This window comes from Dendrobates tinctorius, unplaced genomic scaffold (genome assembly GCF_039654945.1).
Source record: "Dendrobates tinctorius isolate UK_male_01 unplaced genomic scaffold, ASM3965494v1 ptg000293l, whole genome shotgun sequence".
NCBI lineage: Eukaryota > Metazoa > Chordata > Amphibia > Anura > Dendrobatidae > Dendrobates > Dendrobates tinctorius.
The window spans coordinates 5,705,827-5,726,566 of record NW_027361960.1 but is presented as its reverse complement, the minus strand read 5'-3'; the positions used below and the strand labels follow the sequence as shown (position 1 = coordinate 5,726,566).

General features: G+C 42.0%; 1 protein-coding gene across 1 annotated transcript in view; it reads right to left on the bottom strand.

Annotated features, from left to right (window-relative positions):
- Positions 1 to 20,740, bottom strand: part of CEP170 (centrosomal protein 170) — a 235,105-nt gene that overhangs the window by 10,049 nt on the left and 204,316 nt on the right. Inside the window, exons 14-15 of the mRNA XM_073560087.1 lie at positions 11,665 to 11,829; positions 7,296 to 7,384 (exon numbers count right to left, since the gene is read on the bottom strand). Coding sequence (XP_073416188.1) covers positions 7,296 to 7,384; positions 11,665 to 11,829 — 254 coding nt within the window. The remainder of the gene's footprint in view (positions 1 to 7,295; positions 7,385 to 11,664; positions 11,830 to 20,740) is intronic.

Below are 20,740 nucleotides of genomic sequence, written 5' to 3'. Positions count from 1 at the left end.
ACCGCCACCACTCCTCCTTCTAGGAGCACTGCCAGCACTCATTCTAGGAGCACTGCCAGCACTCCTTCTGCTAGGAGCACCACCACCGAGCATCAGCAGCAGAGGGGTGACCCCCATTCCCTTTTTGAAGAAAGCCACCCAAGTTCCACCAGGTCCAGCCGGTCTCCAAGGTCAAAGCGATCACACAGTGCCAAGAGGTCCAGGTAGGAGACTCCAGGACACAGAAAAAAAAGAAACCAAAAACTTTGTCCCTCCCCCTTTCCTCCTACTGTGTCTCACCCTGCCTCCAGTTCTATCCCTGAGCTCCCTTCCCCCACTACTTTCGTCGCCCCTTCCCCTAGAATCCCTTCCTCGCCTTCCAGCCGTTCCTCGTCTCTCCACACCCCCAAAGTGCCACCATCTTCCCCCAAACGTCGTTCCTAATAAACCTTTTTTTTATTTTACAATAAATGTAAAATTCTGGTTTCCCATAATACTGTTTGGTTATTGTGTCTTTCGCCGCCTACACACACTGTGCCGTACACTTTGTGCTGTTGCCACCACATAGCTCCATTACTGACACATGTTTCTTGTGTCATTCCTGGAGATATATGTAGTCAAAAACACAAATATATGACTTGTATTTTCACCACCATTGGTGTCTTCAGTCTGCTAATATTGCACAGACTGAATAAAGGGTGGTGTTGAGTGCAAGGCATATCTATTGTTACCTTGCCAGGTATCACAAAGAGTGATTTGAGGATGGTGTGTTTTTACCATCCTCATTTCACTGTTTGTGACACAAGGCCAGGGGAGTCTAGATATACCTTGTAATTAACCACATCCTCTATTCAGTATGCGGTGTATAAACTGAGGAGATGATGGGGAAAATACACGTCATATCTACAATACCCTGGCCTCGTATCCTAACTATTTATCACACCTGGGCAGGTAAAAACACATATGAGTTAACCTGCAGTGTCGCTTCAGTCTGCATATCTATTTCACACAGACTGGAGCGATGCTGCAGTTTAACTCATATGTGTATTCTCCTGCCCATGTGTGATAACAATCTGAAGTCAGGATACGTTATTTTGGGCATCCTCACTTCAGCATGACACAAGGCCTGGGGATTGTAGAAGTTGTATAAACTTTATTATCTCTCCAGTCTGCGTTCATACTCAAGCCACAGTGGTAATCCTACAAATAATATTTATAATCACATGGTCAAGTGTCATAAAGAGTGAAGGATGCTAGTGCATCCCCAAATCACTATTTGTAACATCAGGCCAGGTGACACAAATATTAGTTATAATATCTCCACCGTCGCTGCAAATTGAACACAAACTGGAGAGATGATAAAGGTCATACAACTTGTGTGTATGTATAGTCACCTGGTCAGGAGCATCATGAATTCACTAGTACAGCTGCGCAGTTGATTATTGTATTGGAGTGTATAAAAACAGAGTGCACTCGGTACAGGTATCAAAACAGGTTTTTTTATTAACATACACCCAAGAAAATATTTTTACACCATTTGATCTTGCCATTCCACCCGTCATCTGAGATAAAGTAGGCTGCAAATTGGTCCCTCATTTGGCAAACTTCAACGGATGACCTGAGAGGGTGCTGAGTGAATTCAGGCAATGGGTTTGGAGCTGCATCATCGAGTTCAAAGTTAAGGTGCTCTTTAGCCATCACAAAATTATGAAGAACCACACACGCATTCACACCTCATCCACTGTTTCCAGTTTCAGATTAATGGCTGTGGCGAGAATGCGCCATCTGGAGACAAGAATACCAAAGGCTGGAGTAGGGTTTGAGCAGGTTTTGGCACATTTGAAAGGCCTCATCCCCAACCATTACAAATGGCTGTGGCTGACCTTCGGTGTGGGGAAGAGGCCGTGGCATGGGGAAATTGAAATGGTTGCTATACAACCTCCGGCCCATGTCCGAGTTCTTAAAAGCCTGGGAGTCATTCTCACGGCCAAATACCCCAATGTCCTCTGCAACGAACACACAGTCTGCATCCGCAATGGCCATGAGTACTGTAGAAAAGTACTTTTTGTAGTTGTAGTACTCTGATCCACTTCTTTGGGGTTTGATTATCCGGATGTGTTTCCCATCCACCGCTCCCAAACTGTTGAGAAAATTGCAGACTGTCCAGAATTTTTCAGCTATTTCAATGCACTTTTCCACGGTGGGCAGGGGCATAAATTCTGGACAGAGAACGTCTCACAAAGCCCGGCAGGTGTCCGCAACTATTCCCGACAAGGTGGAGATTCCAATCCGGTACTGGAAGTGGAGTGAAGAGAGGATCTCTCCAGTAGCCAGGAATCTGTGAAACCGAGAAAGAACAAAAATTAATATTTATGTATATGGTTTTTTAAAACAATAAAATAAAAAAAATGTAGTACATGGCATAACAATAATTCTGCAGGCTTTTGTTTACTGCATGGCAGAACAGTAATTCTGCAGGCTTTTATTAACTACATGGCAGAACAATAATTCTGCAGGCTTGAGAATAGTACATGGCAGAACAATAATTCTGCAGGCTTGAGAATAGTACATTGCAGAACAAAGAAAATTATGCAGGCATTGGTTTGTAAATATTACGTACCGTAATGTGACCAGGAGCCGTTCCTCAGGAGAAATTGCATGACGGAGCTGTGTGTCCTGTCTCCGGATGGATTCTTGAACACGAGCAAGCAAATCCCTGAAGCTTTCTTGGGACATCCGGGTATACTCAATTTCTTTGGGTTTGCCTGGAGCTCGCTGTAGAGGGTGTGGTACGCTCCACGGCTCTCCCAGAGTTCAATAATCAGATGTATCCACAAACGCCCCGCTGCAGTCTTCGCTGTCTCTCTCTCTCCCTTTGTTGCTGGCAAGCAAATGCAAAAGCCTGAGCCAGCGCGATATCTAGATCCAAGTTGAAGTGAAAACTCTTCCAGTGCAGATCCATGTTGACAAAGGAAAAAAGCAAGCAAATCTGAAGAATTCAGCTTTAAACAGGGTATATATATAAAGATTTCCCATGACACGCCCACTGATGTCCCATTGGTGGAGTCTGTTTCAAAAATTTTGCAAGGATTTTCATCCTGTGAAATGTGACACCTAGACAACGTATGCGCATAAAAAAAAAGCAAACGCATGCAAAAATGCATGGAAACGCATACAAACGCTGCGTTTTTTTGTTGTCATGTGCACGCTGATGCGTCAAAAAAATCGCTGCGCTGACATGCGTTTGCAAGCGTTTTTTCATTGCGTTTGAAGTGCGCACAAAAAAGCGCAAATGTGAAACTAGCCTAAGAAAGACAAATAAGAAGCACACGGGCAGGAGAAATGTATCATTGCTTGGTACCTGTTCTAATTGAGAGTGACGCTCAAGCTTGCAGAATGTAGGTTTCTAGTACCTTGTGAATAGATGTTTACAGGGTTACATGGGGTACATGGCAAGGGGTCACCTGATGGGAATGTTGTTTTATGCGATGGCCCAATTACAAACCACATGCACAGGAGTGTAGTCTAATAACAGACAATAATTAAGTATGGTACAAAATTAAAGCACCACTCCAGCGTTTTCTTTACTGCACTGCTGGAATGGTGCTTTACATGCAATTCCTCTGACCTTTCTCATACTCACCTGCTGCCCCCTTCATCCTTTTCCTGCATTACTCTTGTCGGTCTCTGATGAAAAGTGACCTGCTGGGATCTACAGTGTTTCATGGAGGAGCATGGAGATCACTTTTCAATAAAAGTCTATGAGCTTGTGACATAACTTCTGACTTCCAGCCAATGAGATGCTGGAAGTCAGAACCACCAAACTGGTATAAACTCCCCCAAATCCATGTATATGTTCCCCTATCCTGGTATATGCTCCCCCAATCCATGCATATGATGCCCCAATCCTCGCTTATGCTCCCTCAATCCATGTATATGCCCCCCATCCTTGAATATGCTTTCCAAATCGATGTATTTGACCCCATCCAAGTATATGTTGCCCTAATTCATGTATATGCTCCCCCATCCTAGTATATACTATCCATCCTAGTATATGCTACCTTATCCTTGTAAATGCTTCCCCAATCCATGTATATTCTTCCCGAAACCATATATATGCTCCCCCAATCCATGTATATGTTCCCCCATCCTTGTATATGTCCCCATCCTGGTATAAGCTCACCAATCCATTTATATGCTCCCCCATCCAGGTATATGCACCACCCCCTCCTGGTATATGCTGCCTCCAATCCATGCATTTGACCCCATTCATGTCTATGTTGCCCCAATTCATGTATATGCTCTCCAATCCATGTGTATGCCTCCATCCTGGTATATGTTCCCCCATCCTGGTATATGCTCTCCCCTCCCCATCCTGGTATATGCTGCCCCCAATCCATGTATTTGACCCCCGTTTATGTCTATGCTGCCCCAATTCATGTATATGCTCCCCCACCCTAGTATATGCTCCCCCAATCCATGAATATGCTTCTTCAATCCTAGTATGCTTCTCTATCCTGGTATATGCTTCCCCTTCCTCGTATATGCTCCCATAATCCATGTGTATGCTCCACCATCCTGGTATATATGCCTCCATCTTTATAAAATGTGACCCCATCTGTTGTGAGTTCATTCTCTGGTTCGGGAGGTGGTGCGGCTGGTTTGATCGGTGGAGATCTGTCACCTGAGAATGAGGATGACGATTGGATCTCAGGATCCTCAGATTGGATTTAAGACATCCGACGCCCTATTCAGTTGCTGGTGATTCCTTCTGGCTTGTCAGCTCTTGGTTTTTCAGCTCTGTTCCAGTCATCTAAAGCTAAGTTTTTCTGCTAATGTTCACACTTGATATTGTTGGTTTATTCAGTTTTTTGTGTGGTCTGCCAGCCCCGGCTGGGGGTTGAGCTGAATTTCCACTCTTATTTATCAGTAATTTGCCAATTGGCTTTTTGTCCCTTACTAGTTCGGTCTCTTTTTGCTCTGTCTCAGAATATTCCAGAGTGCTGATATAGTGGGAGAAGTCTAGTGACTTCAGGGTTAATTTTGCTATCAGAAGTGATGGACAATATTTTTGTAGGGTTTTTTGCAGGTTGCAGACAGTGACTTGCCTTTCCTTTCCTATCTAGTTAGTTTGGGCCCCATCATTTTCTCAGCCTATTTTCCTGCCTGTGTTTGTGCCTTCATCTTGGTTCACCGTCAATACATGTGTGGGGGCTATCTATTCCTTTGGGGTCTGCGCTGGGGCAGTTAGTTTTCCCTTTTCTTGCTTTAGGCTTATGTAGTCCTCCGGCCGTGACGAGGCGTCTAGGAACATCGTAGGCACGCTCCACGGCTACTGCTAGTTGTGTGGTAAGATCAGGGATCTGCAATCTGCATAGTTACCAACTTCTCTGGTTTTCTGTGGCTTAGCTTGTTTTGTTTTTTTTCTCCTCGGTGACCCATTCATAACACCCATCATTGTATATGGGCCTTCATCCTGCCGGCGCCGCTGTTGAACACATAGAAAGAAATATATAATAAACACTGCTACACACCTTCCTTCCTCTCCCCCTGGGCGCCGCATCCTTTTCTAAAGCTGGCAGCCAATTTCAGCACCCAAGCGACGGGGCGTCAGCTGCTGGCCTCTGATTGTCCATCAGTGTGTATTGTGGCGCACGGACCCGTCAAGTTTGTGTGCTGAAAAACACTTCAGCTGCATGTGTGTCCGAGGACACATATCCATCTAAAGGGCTGGTGTCGACGAGCTCCTCACCTGCCGGCCCTGGTCCACTGATGTGGAACAGCGATTATGTGTGCGTCCACGGAGAAGGCTCTGCGTGCCCCCTCTGGCATACAGTACATGCCATATGTTTGCCATCGCTGATCTAGGGAATGAAGAGCTGAAAAACCTCTGTGTGCCATGTATAGGAAACATCATAGCAGCTTGTCTCTTCTCATAAGCTTAGAGTGGATTGCAAATTAGAAATAGAGGAGAAAACTGGTGAAGATGCAGGACAGAAGTCATATAATGGCCAAAAATAGTATTATTCCTCATGTACACTGAGAGATAGTGACCCCTGTTACAGCTAAGGGGCGCTGTATGTTCTCCCCAGGATACGCACGGAGGCGTATTGAGGCCATTGGAGTGCGTGGCAGTCGCAGGAGTGACTGTGATGGTGAGACAGTGACTGGCGTCATTGTGAATGGTTGGTATGTGTCGCAGAGATGGAGGATGTCCTCTGCGCTGTAAGCAAGAAATGTTGTTGTTCTGGGACCTGTGGTCCCACAAGTGTTTGTGTAGTTTTAAGGGGGGCTTAAAGGGTTAGTCGGTGAGCTGGGCAGGACTGGCTAACCACACACACCTCCCACCTATGGGGGCGGCTACAGTGATATAATGTGACTGAGGTCAGTGTGTAAGGTCCTGGATGGCCTGTGTGTTGGAAGGTCCTGGGAGTAGGACTGGATTCCTGAAGAGGACATGGACTTGAAGGCCTGTGTGTTGGGTGGTCCTATGAGTGGACGTAGCACACGTAGAGGCGGCGTACCTGCATGGTCGCTGTGTTGGAAGGTCCCACGTGGGGACTGGATTCCTGAAGAGAACAGGGTGAGACCATGTGTGTGCAGAGTCTGTGATGACACTGCGTTGGGGAAGCTACCAACCTTCTGAGGGTCTGGAACTGTAGGGAGTGCCCTTGTCGCAAGGACGGTGATCCCAGTAAGACAGTTTCCCCGGAAGAAAGGACTTACGAGGAGTCAGTGTCTGGAGCAGGAGCTCCTGTAAGGTAACTCCAGACAAGGGGTTTAAGGGCAGATGAGTATCTACCATTGGAACAGACTGTTAGTGCCTATGATGTTCCATGGATGTTTATGAACTGTGTGGTCACCTATGGTAACTGGACGGAGTAAGGTCCAGCATGTTTACAGACTGCAATTTAATGTCGCATGTTGGTGCCTGTTTTGTTCAGTGGACATTAATGAATTGTTCGGAGTGCGGTCACACACGGTAACTGGACAAAGAAGTCCGGCGTGTTTAGGGACTGTGAGTTAAAGCTGTATATTATGAAGTGCTATGGCATATGTGAGGTCCGTGATGTGTAACATGGCCTACAGCAGTTTATGAGGCCTGAATAAACCAAAATAGACTGTTTTGAGAGAAAAACGTGCCTGTGTGCCTTAATTCTGTTGCCAAGCGAGTGTCCTCCAACACATGCAGTAAGCGCTGCCTCACAACACACACAGAGGACCGTTTATTCTGAACAGTCACCAGAACGTTTAGTCACTCATTAAATGTAATTTATGCATAAGATATTGATAAAAATAAAATTAACATATCCTACCTTATTTTATTTGCGGTTTTGTCAATGGATTGTCGAATTTTCCGAGAAAATTGGAATACAGAAGAAAGCAGTAGATTATCGCCCATTACCTAAAGTTAATTAATAAGCACATTACTAGACTCAGCTTATATTCTTTTGAGCCATGGTGGTGGCTTCTAATCAATAGATCAACATAAATCCCACACATATATCTCTAGGTTATCCACCAGGTCATTGCTTGTGCACCCCATAAACATACAGCAGCCATGTGCTAAAACTGGAATAAGAGCTGAGCCTGCTTTGCACTGTGGTACATAGCTAGCGCCACATAACAGTTAATTTGATTGGAACAAATTCCGTTTGCAGCAGTATAACCTCTTAAGGCTTCTTTTACACCTCCCGTGATTTTTGCAGCCCGTTTTTGCGGGCCGTATTGCCGTGATTTTCACGGTCCCCCGCAAAAACGGGCCGCAAAAAACCTTCTCGGATTGCAGTTTTTCCCTGTTTTGACCAATTGGTGAGAAAAAATACGGCGTTCCGCAAATACGGTGTACCACATAAACAAGCTACCGTTGTTTTTGCGGCCCCATTGAAATCTACTGCGGCCGTGTCCGTGAAAAATATTGAGCAAGCTCGATATTTTTTCACGTCCGTACGGTGCTCCAATTAATTTTTGCGGGCCTTTTTTGCGGCCCCATAGAAATCTATTGGGGCCGCAAAAAAGGCCCGCAAAACCATGGCAAGTGTAAAAGAACCCTAAATGTCATTGTTAAATGTGACAGCAGCATTGGGAGGGAGTCTGTCACCTTGCAAAACCCAAATTGAACCAGTTAGACATTTATATAGCAGAATTAGCCCCTACGAAATCATACACGTACCATGCTTGTATCGTAAATAGTTTTTTTTTTTTATAACATGCAAGTAATTAGATATGTAATCTAGGGGGCTTTGGTGCACCATTGGCGTGGCCAATAATAGTTTAGTTCCTTTAATTCAATAGTATGTTATTTCAACATCGGAATAGTATACAGTGCCCATTTTCTTCACTTGTTAAAATGGAAATGTTTTAGAAAATATTAAAATCACTATGACTCTGTAGTGAAGGAGTATTCTCCACCCTTCTCCTCCCCTTCTCTCCACTGCAGAAGGAAACAAGAGAAGCTAACCATCTCTTAATTTAAAATGTGAAAGTCCTTTTGAAGCTGAGGTGACTAAAATAAGGTGCCTTTTGTGGGAAAGACTGAGATTTAGAATGGACAGGTAATTAGACAAAGGTCTTTTCAGACTACAATAGGACTTTTCAGATAATAATAAATAGGGTACATGTGTTTACGCAAAGACAGAATTGGAAGAACCCTTTTGTCCTCGAGAAATACATTGTCCCTTCAAGGAAGTGTTGTACATTTATACTAGACGCTTTTTGGCCCTGTAATGCAAATATTGCATCTTTGGCAAATATAACTCTGAAAGAAAATATGGAATATCGAAGTTTGTACGGATCTGATAGTAATGAGATACATTTTTGGCCTCAGAGCTAATAGAGGAAGAATATGAATGTTTTCTCATAACTGTAGCCCCTGCCTATAAGTCCCAAATCCATAATTGGCCAAATAACTGACAGCAGCCATGCCATGTTTGATCTCTGAGGAAAGGTAAAATGATGAAAAATATGGCAGCAATCTTGATCTTCTGTGGGCATCTGGAGAGGAGTTATCACATAAGTTGGGATTTTCATAAAATCCTGAAGGATTTCAGGCCCACATGATGTCATCACAGGGGAAGGGAGGATGAGGGGTGTGGATGTAACGCAGGTGTTAATAAAAGATGAAGCCGAATTAAGATCTAGGTTTCTGTAGAGAGATGCACATCATGCATGAATATCGTTTATAGAACGGCTCCAAGCGAAGCACTCTTGTTTGCCTAAGCTGAACCGTCTGCAATTGATGTAGTAAGTTCTCTTGTTAATCCCCTTTTATTTTCCGTATCTGTATATGCTGTATTGCTTTGTCCCCTAAGTAAAATCTTTTGTATATTTTTCATCAACACTGCCACAGTTTCGATTAAATATAAAATGTAATACTTATGTTCTTTTTGTTCTGTAAACCGCGTCTCAAAGCCATAAGTTACCTACCAGACCTCCAGTCAGCCTCTGTATAATAAAAATTGACTGGTGGTGGCGGCAAGTAGTGTTGAGGATATCGTGGAGTTAGCAGTGATCATACGAGGGTATGTACATATTCCATGTGTGGGAATCAGAGGTGTATATACCATAGGCTCCCTGTTAGTTGCCTGATAATTGGCCTATTAGTGGTGACAGCCTGCGGCCTCCTCCATTAATCATTGGACAATTGTGTAATTGTCCGGACGATAGGGGGCAGCAAAAAGCTGTTGAACACAAGATTCACAGCGGGTGGTTCTGCGTGACCTTCCCGGCCTGTGATAATTGTGACAGAAGGCACCCTTCAAATATGAAAGACCTGCAAAAGAAATGTAGTCCCAAACTCAAGTTGAGAGGTGTAAGAAGCTTATTGATGGTTATAGGAAATGATTCCAGTTATTTATTCCAAAGGGTGTGCAAATATTAATTTTGGCCCACTTTTGAGATTTTGTGAGAAATTATGTTCAATTTGTAATTTTTTCCAATAGACACAGAGGAAATAAACGTGTTTAACCCCTTCACACTGTGGCATTTTCCGTTTTTGCGTTTCTGTTTTTAGCTCACCTCCTTCCCAGAGCTGATATGTGCTGGAAAAGATGTGGGCTCAGAGCCGGAGCCCATATCAATGGGGAAAACTCGACATGCGCCGTATGTGTACGGCACATGTCGTGAAGGGGTTCTCAAAACGTATGAAATTGCAATAATTTTCTGGAAGAAATAATTCATTTTCTGGAACAAATTCAATTCTGTCATCACTATCGGCATTCACTGTATATTTTTGTCACATGAGAATATCTCTATATTTCTTGTCATACATAGTCTTCACACACCTGATTTATGGTTCATGGTGTCCATCCTCCTCTGTCTCCACTTTTATTGCTGTTTTTATCCTTGCCATATATTTTTTGTCATTTTATGTCAATTGGTGTTCTATTAATCAAGTATTTAGTTATCATTTTTGCTTGTTATTTGTTTATTCAATGCATTCATTTAAGTTTTATGAAATCTGTTTTTATATGAACTAATAATAAATTACACAACATTCATAATACTATTGGTTATTAGTCATTTATATACTAAGTAGGTGGACCATTATATTAACTTGGCTCCGCTCCTATAGTAAAAGCAGATTTGTTAATACCCAGACAGCAAACTGTTGTTTTGGGTCGTTTATTAATATATTTACAGAGTAACTCAATTTTCACGAAAGTGTATTCTGTCTGTAAAGCTGGGTTCACATCGCGTTAGTGCCATCCTTTTAACGGATCCATTACTAAGCGGCACTAACGCAATGTAACGGATCCGTTAACGCACCTATTGCGATCCATTATCGTAACACAACCTAACGCATGTCAAAATCTGCATGCGTTAGCGATGGTACGTTACTTTGTGACGCACCTTCAAACGCGGTCTACCGCGTATTCGAGAACGTTAGGTCTAACGCACAGCGAACGGACGCGTTCGCTGTCCATAGACCTCTATTACTAACACATGCCGACACAATGCTACAATGTGTTAGAGCATGCGTTAACGCGATAGTAGAAAAAATATATTTTGTGCATCATTGTTAGAGCATCTGTTTAACGGATCCGTTAAACGGATGGCACGAACGCGATACGAACCTAGCCTAAGCTATACAGCTCTGGCAAAAATTAAAAGACCACTTTCAAGTGTTCAGTTTGTCTGATTTTTCTCTTTATAGGTATATTTTTGAGTAAAATGTAAATTGTTCTTTTAGTCTACAAACTTCTGACATGTCTCTGAATTTCCAAGCAATAATTTTTTTTCTTTTTTTAAAGAAATGGTCAAAATAAAAAAAAAAACAGTGCTTTCAGACCTCCAATAACGCAAAGAAAACAAGTTCATAATCATTTACAAACAACAATACTAATGTTTTAACTCAGGAAAAGTTCAGAAATTAATATTTTGTGGAATAACCATGATTTTTAATCACAGCTTTCACGCGTCTTGGCATGCTTTCCACCAGTCTTTCACACTGCTTCTGGTGCAAAAATTTAAGCCAGTCTTCTTTGTTTGATGGCTTATGACCATCCATCATCCTCTTGATTACATTCCAGAGGTTTTCAATGGGGTTCAGGTCTGGAGAATGGGCTGCCCAGGATTGGGTTTTGATGTGGTGGTCTCTTAATTTTTGCCAGAGCTGTAAAATGCTTTGTAAGGCAAAGTCTTTCAGTTTTCCTTAATATTAAAAGCTTGTACACTTGAACTTACTTCATCTCTGCTCCAAGTTTTCCTTCTAGTGATGGCTGGAGGTTCAGGGGTTTCCTTAGGCGGAGGTTTTGACTCATTTCCCTGAAAAGCTGCCTCAGGTTTAAACAAATTTGAAGGAGGAATCTTCCGAAAGTTTAGGCTTTCATCAAAAACACGATCTACAAGCTAATAAACAAGACGACAGCCAAGACATTAGATATATTTTTTTAAAGTCATTCATGCAAGTTGTAAAATTTTAAGTGGTCAAACAGATTGTTAGTATTTTTTTTATCTTATATTAATAGGAAATAAATCACATGCTGCGGATAGTTGCAGATTTTCAGTGTAGATTCCGCACCAAATATTTCCATCAAAATGTTCCCAGTAAAATTATTGAAAATTTTAAAATCCTCATATCCGTGGAGCAGATAAAATCAAGGCAAAATTGAGAGCCTGCAGCAAATCTAAACTGCAGCATGTCCTTTCTGCTGAGCATTTCAGCCCTACAATGGACAAGGTGAAAATCTAAAGTAAATCTGGGAATTAATTATTTCAGCAAGATCTCCTTGCATGTTTGCCTCAACATCACATTTGGAAACAGACAGCTGTATATTACATGTATTTGCATTGTAGGGTAATAAGACGCCTTACTTAGTGGCTGTGAAAAATGAATTGGTAATCAAAATATAGCCCCAACTGCAATCTTCTGATCTGACAATCACAAGAAATATTGAAACCATGGGCAAGTTGCATTTTTTCCAAGCTGTATACACACTAGGGATAGTAGTGGGATGTATGTCACAAAGTAGACAGGAAAATTAAAAAACAAGCAGATCACTTCAATAATAAAACAGCTGAAACCCAAAACTTGATGCTAATTCAATGATTTTCACACAAGTTTTTACTCAAAGTTTCAAAGATTAGATTTTAATCAAGGTACAACTTGCATAACTAAATCTTATCCGGAATCTCTGCAATCTTTAACCCCTTAGTGACCGAGCCAATTGTGACCGTAAAACCCAAGCCAAATTTTACTTTATGTGGAATTAACTCTGGAATGCTTCAACGGGTCCCACTGATTCTGAGATCGCTTTTTCTTGACATATTGTACTTCATGATATTGGCAAAATTTCTTTGATATGACTTAAGTTTGTTTAGGAAAAAAATGGAAATTTGGCAAAAAAATGTGAAACTTTTGCAATTTTTAAACTTTTAATTTTTGTGTCCTTAAATCAGAGTCAAATCACACAAAATAGTTAATAAATAACATTTCCCACATGTCTACTTTACATCAGCACAATGTTGGAAACAATTTTTTTTGTTAGGAAGTTAGAAGGGTTACAAGTTGACAATTTTTCCATCAAGATTTACAAAATAATTTTTAGCAACAACATCACATTTGAAGTGACTTTGAGGGGCCTATCTGACAGTAAATACCCAAAAGTGACACCGTTCTAAAATCAGCACCCCTCAAAGGTGTTAAAAACCACATTCAAGAAGTTTATTAACCCTTCAGTTGCCTCACGAGAACTGAAGCAATGTGGAAAAAAAATAACATTTTACTTTTTTCACAAAAAAATTACTTTAGACCCAAACTTTTTTATTTTCACAAGAGTAACAACAGAAAATGGACCAAACAATTTGTTATGCAATTTCTCCTGAGTGCACCGATACCCTATAAGTGGGGGGGGATATGCAGGGATCCGTAATATTCCGTGCATACCAGGAGCACCTGATGTAAAACTTGAGTAGCAAACACTTGCGCTTAACACTAGCAGTTATTTTTTTTTTTTTTACCCAAAATCTAACTCCAACCCTAACACAATTCTAATTCTAATACCAATTCTAACCCCAACCCTAACTGGTTGGGGTTAGACCAAAACCAAAAGGAACCAATAGGAAAAATTCCCTATTGTTGCTAGTTACTGGACGGCAGATCTCGGTGGGCGCACTTGGCATGCGCCCGACATTTTTTTTCCATGAAGATGACACTGAAGGCCAGGGATGGAGGAGGGTCCAGGGATGGCGGAGGTATCAGGGAGGTCGGGGGAAATCTCATTTCTTTCTTCTCTAATATGATAGCTCTTATCAGAGAAGAGAGAAATAAATTGCAAATCGGACCTTTTTTTGTGATCACCATTATTCGACGAATAACGGCATTTTATCAGCAGGAGATTAACACTGCTGTACTACAGTTCACGCGCAGCCTAGTCAGACTAATCTAATGTAATCCCACCCCAACACTGAGTAGCAGCTTCCTCATATTGCAGTGTACACATGAAGATGCCAACCAGGGGTAGGGATATATCCAGGACAGTTTGACAGCCGGATCCCTGCTGCCTATCAAAATGACATCGGGAGTCTCACCCCATCAACAGAGCAGGGCAGAAAAGAAGCCGCCACTCTGTTGACAGGACATCAGCAGAGGCAGCTGAATCGCTGCCAGGAGCATCTGTGACAGTTCTGTGCCAGCGAAAAACAGAGCTGGGCAGAACAGGCAAGTAATAGGCTGCCTGTTCGTGCTTAGGCACATTTTTTTGTTTGCAAAGTCCGATTATCCCCTTTACTTTAATCCCTCAGTGATGGAGCCAATTTTGACTTTATTGACCAAGCCAAATTTTTACACACATGGTCAAAATTGTTGGTACCCCTCGTTTAATGACAGAAAAACCCACAATGGTCGCAGAAATAATTTGAATCTGACAAAAGTAATAATAAATCAAAAATCTATGAAAATGAACAAATGAAAGTCAGACATTGCTTTTCAACCATGCTTCCACAGAATCTTTTAAAAAATAAAACTCATGAAATAGGCCTGGACAGAAATGATGTTACCCTTAACTTAATATTTTGTTGCACAACTTTTTGAGGCAATCACTGCAATCAAACGATTCCTGTAACTGTCAAAGAGATTGCAGAATGGGCTCTGCAGGCGTCAAGTCATGTTTGGAGAGCCCCTAAAGGGTCTAAACAGTGAAACCCTCCTACAAATTGCCTCATTTTGGAAACTACACCCCTCAAGGATTTTATCCAGGGGTATAGTGAGCATTTTAAACTCACAGGTACTACACAGAATTTAACATTTGGTCGTCATATTGAAAATTTTCATTTTTTTTACGAAAATGTTGTTTTAGCCCCAAATTTGTAATTTTCACAATGTATTATTATACATTATATTATACAACGGACCCCATTATTTGTTGCGCAATTTGTCCAGAACGTGACTATATATATGTGGTCAAAACTTCTGCTTGGGCACATGGCAGGGCTAGGAAAGGAAACAATGCTATTTGCCTGGGATAGATTGTGGATGTCGTATTTGAAGAGGCCCAAAATGTGAAAACAGCAGAAACCCCCCACTAGTGACCCCATTTTGAAAACCAAATCCCTCAAGGAATTTATCAAGGGGTGTAGTGAGTATTTTGAACTCAGAGGTGCCTTACAGAATTTTAGAACATTGAGACAAGGAAATATTTTAGTAGTAAAAATGTGATTTATATATTTGCGGCAAATTTGTCAGGTACACAAGGGTTAATAGGTGAAACTAAAACCCACAATTTATTGCACAATTTCTCCAGAACGCAGTGCTGCCTCATATCTTGCCACAAAAAATTACTGTTAGGCCACACATGGCTGAGAATGAAGGAGCTCTATTTGGCTTTTGGAGCACAGATTTGCTAGAATAGTTTGCGGGCAACATTTGCAGAGCCCCAAAGGTTCCGGAACAGCAGAAAAACTCCAAAATTGACCCCAATGTAGAAACTACATCTCTCAATGAATTCATCTATGGCTGCAGTGACTATATTGTAACATCTACGCCAGGCATTTTTTCTTGAGAATTGCAAATCTGCAAGTCCAAAGTGACTCAATCTGCCTCATAAGTGAGTGGTTCCATTCAGGGTTTTGTCTGAATCGCGGTTTTGGGGAATTTACAAAACTCTGATGTTAGCCTTCAGTGGAGACCACAGGATAAATGAGAGCTTAGTCTTATTCTGAATTTTGGCGGTAGAATGAACAAATAGACAGCAGTACAACAATAGTTCTTTTTATTTTTACACTGCTCCCCATGCGGTATAAGTGATAAGGTGGATTTATTCCTTGGGTTGGTGCGGTTACAGTGATACCAGATTTACACAGTTTCTTTAAGGTTTTGCTGCTGTAAGGGGGGTGCCACACCTCTACCCCCTTAAAGTTGTCTAAGGTTATGATGCTATGCATATATATTGTTTGTTATGTATTTCTAAATAATGTATAGGTATATATATACAGTGGGGAAAAAAAGTATTTAGCCAGTCAGCAATAGTGCAAGTTCCACCACTTAAAAAGATGAGAGGCGTCTGTAATTTACATCATAGGTAGACCTCAACTATGGGAGACAAACTGAGAAAAAAAAATCCAGAAAATCACATTGTCTGTTTTGTTTTCATTTTATTTGCATATTATGGTGGAAAATAAGTATTTGGTCAGAAACAAAATTTCATCTCAATACTTTGTGATATATCCTTTGTTGGCAATGACAGAGGTCAAACGTTTTCTGTAAGTCTTCACAAGGTTGCCACACACTGTTGTTGGTATGTTGGCCCATTCCTCCATGCAGATCTCCTCTAGAGCAGTGATGTTTTTGGCTTTTCGCTTGGCAACACGGACTTTCAACTCCCTCCAAAGGTTTTCTATAGGGTTGAGATCTGGAGACTGGCTAGGCCACTCCAGGACCTTGAAATGCTTCTTACGAAGCCTCCTTCGTTGCCCTGGCGGTGTGCTTTGGATCATTGTCATGTTGAAAGACCCAGCCACGTTTCATCTTCAATGCCCTGGCTGATGGAAGGAGGTTTGCACTCAAAATCTCACGATACATGGCCCCATTCATTCTTTCATGTACCCGGATCAGTCGTCCTGGCCCCTTTGCAGAGAAACAGCCCCAAAGCATGATGTTTCCACCACCATGCTTTACAGTAGGTATGGTGTTTGATGGATGCAACTCAGTATTCTTTTTCCTCCAAACACGACAAGTTGTGTTTCTACCAAACAGTTCCAGTTTGGTTTCATCAGAGCATAGGACATTCTCCCAAAACTCCTCTGGATCATCCAAATGCTCTCTAGCAAACTTCAGATGGGCCCAGACATGTACAGGCTTAAGCAGTGGGACACGTCTGGCACTGCAGGATCTGAGTCCATGGTGGCGTAGTGTGTTACTTATGGTAGGCCTTGTTACATTGGTCCCAGCTCTCTGCAGTTCATTCACTAGGTCCCCCCGCGTGGTTCTGGGATTTTTGCTCACCGTTCTTGTGATCATTCTGACCCCACGGGGTGGGATTTTGCGTGGAGCACCAGATCGAGGGAGATTATCAGTAGTCTTGTATGTCTTCCATTTTCTAATTATTGCTCCCACAGTTGATTTCTTCACTCCAAGCTGGTTGGCTATTGCAGATTCAGTCTTCCCAGCCTGGTGCAGGGCTACAATTTTGTTTCTGGTGTCCTTTGACAGCTCTTTGGTCTTCACCATAGTGGAGTTTGGAGTCAGACTGTTTGAGGGTGTGCACAGGTGTCTTTTTATACTGATAACAAGTTTAAACAGGTGCCATTACTACAGGTAATGAGTGGAGGAAAGAGGAGACTCTTAAAGAAGAAGTTACAGGTCTGTGAGAGCCAGAAATCTTGATTGCTTGTTTCTGACCAAATACTTATTTTCCACCATAATATGCAAATAAAATGAAAACAAAACAGACAATGTGATTTTCTGGATTTTTTTTTCTCAGTTTGTCTCCCATAGTTGAGGTCTACCTATGATGTAAATTACAGACGCCTCTCATCTTTTTAAGTGGTAGAACTTGCACTATTGCTGACTGACTAAATACTTTTTTTCCCCACTGTATACACACATATATATATATATATATATATATATATATATAACATTATGCTATGTGTTATGTAGGTAGAAGTTAGGGTAAGTGTAGTACCCCAAATAGAACACTAGATGGGGCATAACATTAGTGTAAATAGTTCTTTAGGAGGAGCTAGCCATGGATATAAAGGAAAAGTCTTCCTGTCGTTAGTCAGTAGGGCCCAGGTGTCCGTGTAGGTGGGATAGCTCCGCAACGTTGAAGCAGAGTACCCAGCCATCCTGAGTCTGGATGGACAGAAGTTCAGCTGAAGCAGCAGTGTAACAGCAGTGTGGTGTAGAAGCAAGAGAAGAGGTCCTAAGCAGTACGGGGACGCAGGTCACTCATCATGTGGCAGTTCATTGCATGGGCTGATGCCCTCAGATCAGGGGAGAAAGGGACGAGGGAACCCCCAAGCGCAGTGAGTCTGAACAGGCAGGACGCTGCGTTACCACAAGCGGCGGTACGACCCGGGCACGTACTGAGGGATGTAGAAGGAAGTGCAGGGAAAGTGGAGAATGTGGACTGTATGGAACTATATGCTGATGCTGCATCTGAAAAGGATGTGCTGTGAAAACAGGAAAGTAAAGTTTTACGTTTTAAGTTTGAAATGGACTCTGTCTCTTTATGTCCAACAATGCCAGCAGTGGAACTTCAGCCACCCCAATGGGACCCTGACGGTGCAGAAGGTGAAGCAGAAGGTATGCTGCATAGGGGACATTATATTTATGTGACGGGAGACCAGGACGCGTTAATACACAAGCTCTCAGCCACGATTATGGCCCTGGCCCTCCTTCACACTGCTTTCACACAGTAAAAATTCTTTTTTATAAAAAGTTGCTTTTTTGTCGCCATATTCTGAGAGCTGTAACTTTCTAATTTTTTGGCAAACAGTTGTTTGAAGGCTTCTTTTTTGTAGGACAAGTTACAGATTTTTTTTTTTGTTTTTTTTTTTAAACATCATTTTTATTGATTTTGTAATGAAGTTGCATATTACAAGTTATAAACATTACATTGAATTGTTACAAAGAACATATTTAAACATGCTTATCACCTAAGCCTGAATAGAAGCAAAAATAAATTTAACAAATATAAAATTTTCATACCCCCTTACGTCCACATTTTCATAGATTACATTGACTGAAATCAGACACCTTACCTCCAGCTCCACCTTATCCTCCATATAGGCCCCTTTATATTTAGTGATGCACCAGCGATCCCGACCACGATACGACTCGGTCAGGATCGCTGGTGCATCGCTAAATGGTCGCTAGTGAGCTGCCACACAGACAGATCTCACAGCGATGTAGCGATGCAGCAGCGGTCGTTACTTACCTTTCAGACGAGGCGATCCTGACGTCCTCCCGCCCGCGTCCACGCGTCGCTCGTCAGCGCCAGCAGGAAGCGCCCGACGAGAAATGGAGCTGCACAATCTCGCAAGATCAGCGACAGACAGCAGGGGAGCCGGTCGGAGGTAAGTATCACACATAGCGATATCGCTAGCGTTATCGATGCTGCGTCACAAAATCGGTGTAAAGGCCCCTTATAGCTCATATAACACATTTCAGTTTACCCAGATTACCACTCAAATCCTCTAATAGATACCAATCCGAATCCACAAAGGCGCTTATTAAGTCTTGAATTTCTCTGGTGGTCAGTGACGTTTCTATAAACACTCTCCATTTTTAAAAAATTTTTTTCGTCATTTTATCTTTATTTCTTTCTGTTTCTCTTTTTTCCAAAAATAAGACCGATGTTAAACCTTCCTTGATCTCTTTTATCCCTGGGAGTGTTTTAGCTAGCCAGTGTTGCAGAATTAGACATTTTGTCACCATTGCAATGGTGTGAAACAAGTCATGTAGCCATCCCCCTCTTGTTTTACCCGTCGTAAAGTGAAACAACCAACACAATGGATCTACTTCTACCCATATGCCACATATCTTCAGATACATATCCTGGACTTTTAACCAGAGTTCTTGTGTCCTGGGACATGACCACAATCCATGTTCTGTGTCTGTTTTGGGCATTGTACGTTTTGGGCAATTTGTCTGCCTATCAGGATTCTGCGGAGTCGGAGGTATATTGAAGCCACATATTGTTTTATGCATTATTCTGAACTGACTATCTCTCCATTGTTCATTGATGATATGCTTTCTTACCAATTCCCAGCCCCGCAGAATCTTATGCTCAAGTTCTTCATCACGTATATGTTTTTCCCGTTTGTGAAATATTTTGCCCTTCCCTGAAGGGCGTAATATGTCCCTCAGCATCCCATATATTGAGGTGATAGATATTTCTCCAATGTCTTTGGTAACCAAGTCCTCCCATATTTCTGAATCGATTTCCTTCCTCACTTCCTGAAGGAGGTCTAATACAAAATGCTTTAATTGACTATATAACATCAAATTAAATCTCGGCAGCTCATATTTGTCTATCACTTCCAATCCCGTCAACCAGCGATGTTCTTGAAGATGTAGTAAGTCCCCTAACATCTGTATACCTTTCCGCAACCACTCTGTGTATAATTTATTTTCTTTTCCTAATCTAAAGGCAGGAAATGCCCAAGGATTCAGGTGTTTCGACACTCTCCATGACATGTTTAGTTTTTTTTCTTACTACCTTCCATGTGGCAATGGTATCTTTACATATTACCGAATATTTAATGTTTGGCGGTATATGTGACAGCAGCATATCTAGCAGCGCTGTCAGGTCCCATAAACCACAAAATGCCGTTTCCAATTTGTAGTCAGTATATTGCCCCGTTTTTTTAATCCAGTCTATTACATTCCTCATTAAACGCGATAAATTATATACCCTAATATTTGGCAATCCCACTCCCCCTCCCTCCTGTGTGCATTAGAGTTCTTATAGCCAATCTCGCCCTCCAGATGAATTTAGAAAAGGCCCTGTTTAATCTGAGAACATCTGCGTGACAAATTAACATTGGGATAGTTTGCATTGGGTACAGTAATCTCGCAAAGCTTGTCATCTTTATTAGGTGGCTGTGCCAGGCAGCGATCTTGTCACACAGTAACGCTGCTTCACCTCTAATCATCTGTCATTGTGAGATCAGAGGAGAAGTCGCGTTATTATGTGCCAGGCAGCGATCTTGTCACATAGTAACGCTGCTTCACCTCTCATCATCTGTCAGTGTGAGATCAGAGGAGAAGTGGCGTTACTATGAGTCAGATCGCAGGGCAGCGATCTTGTCACAA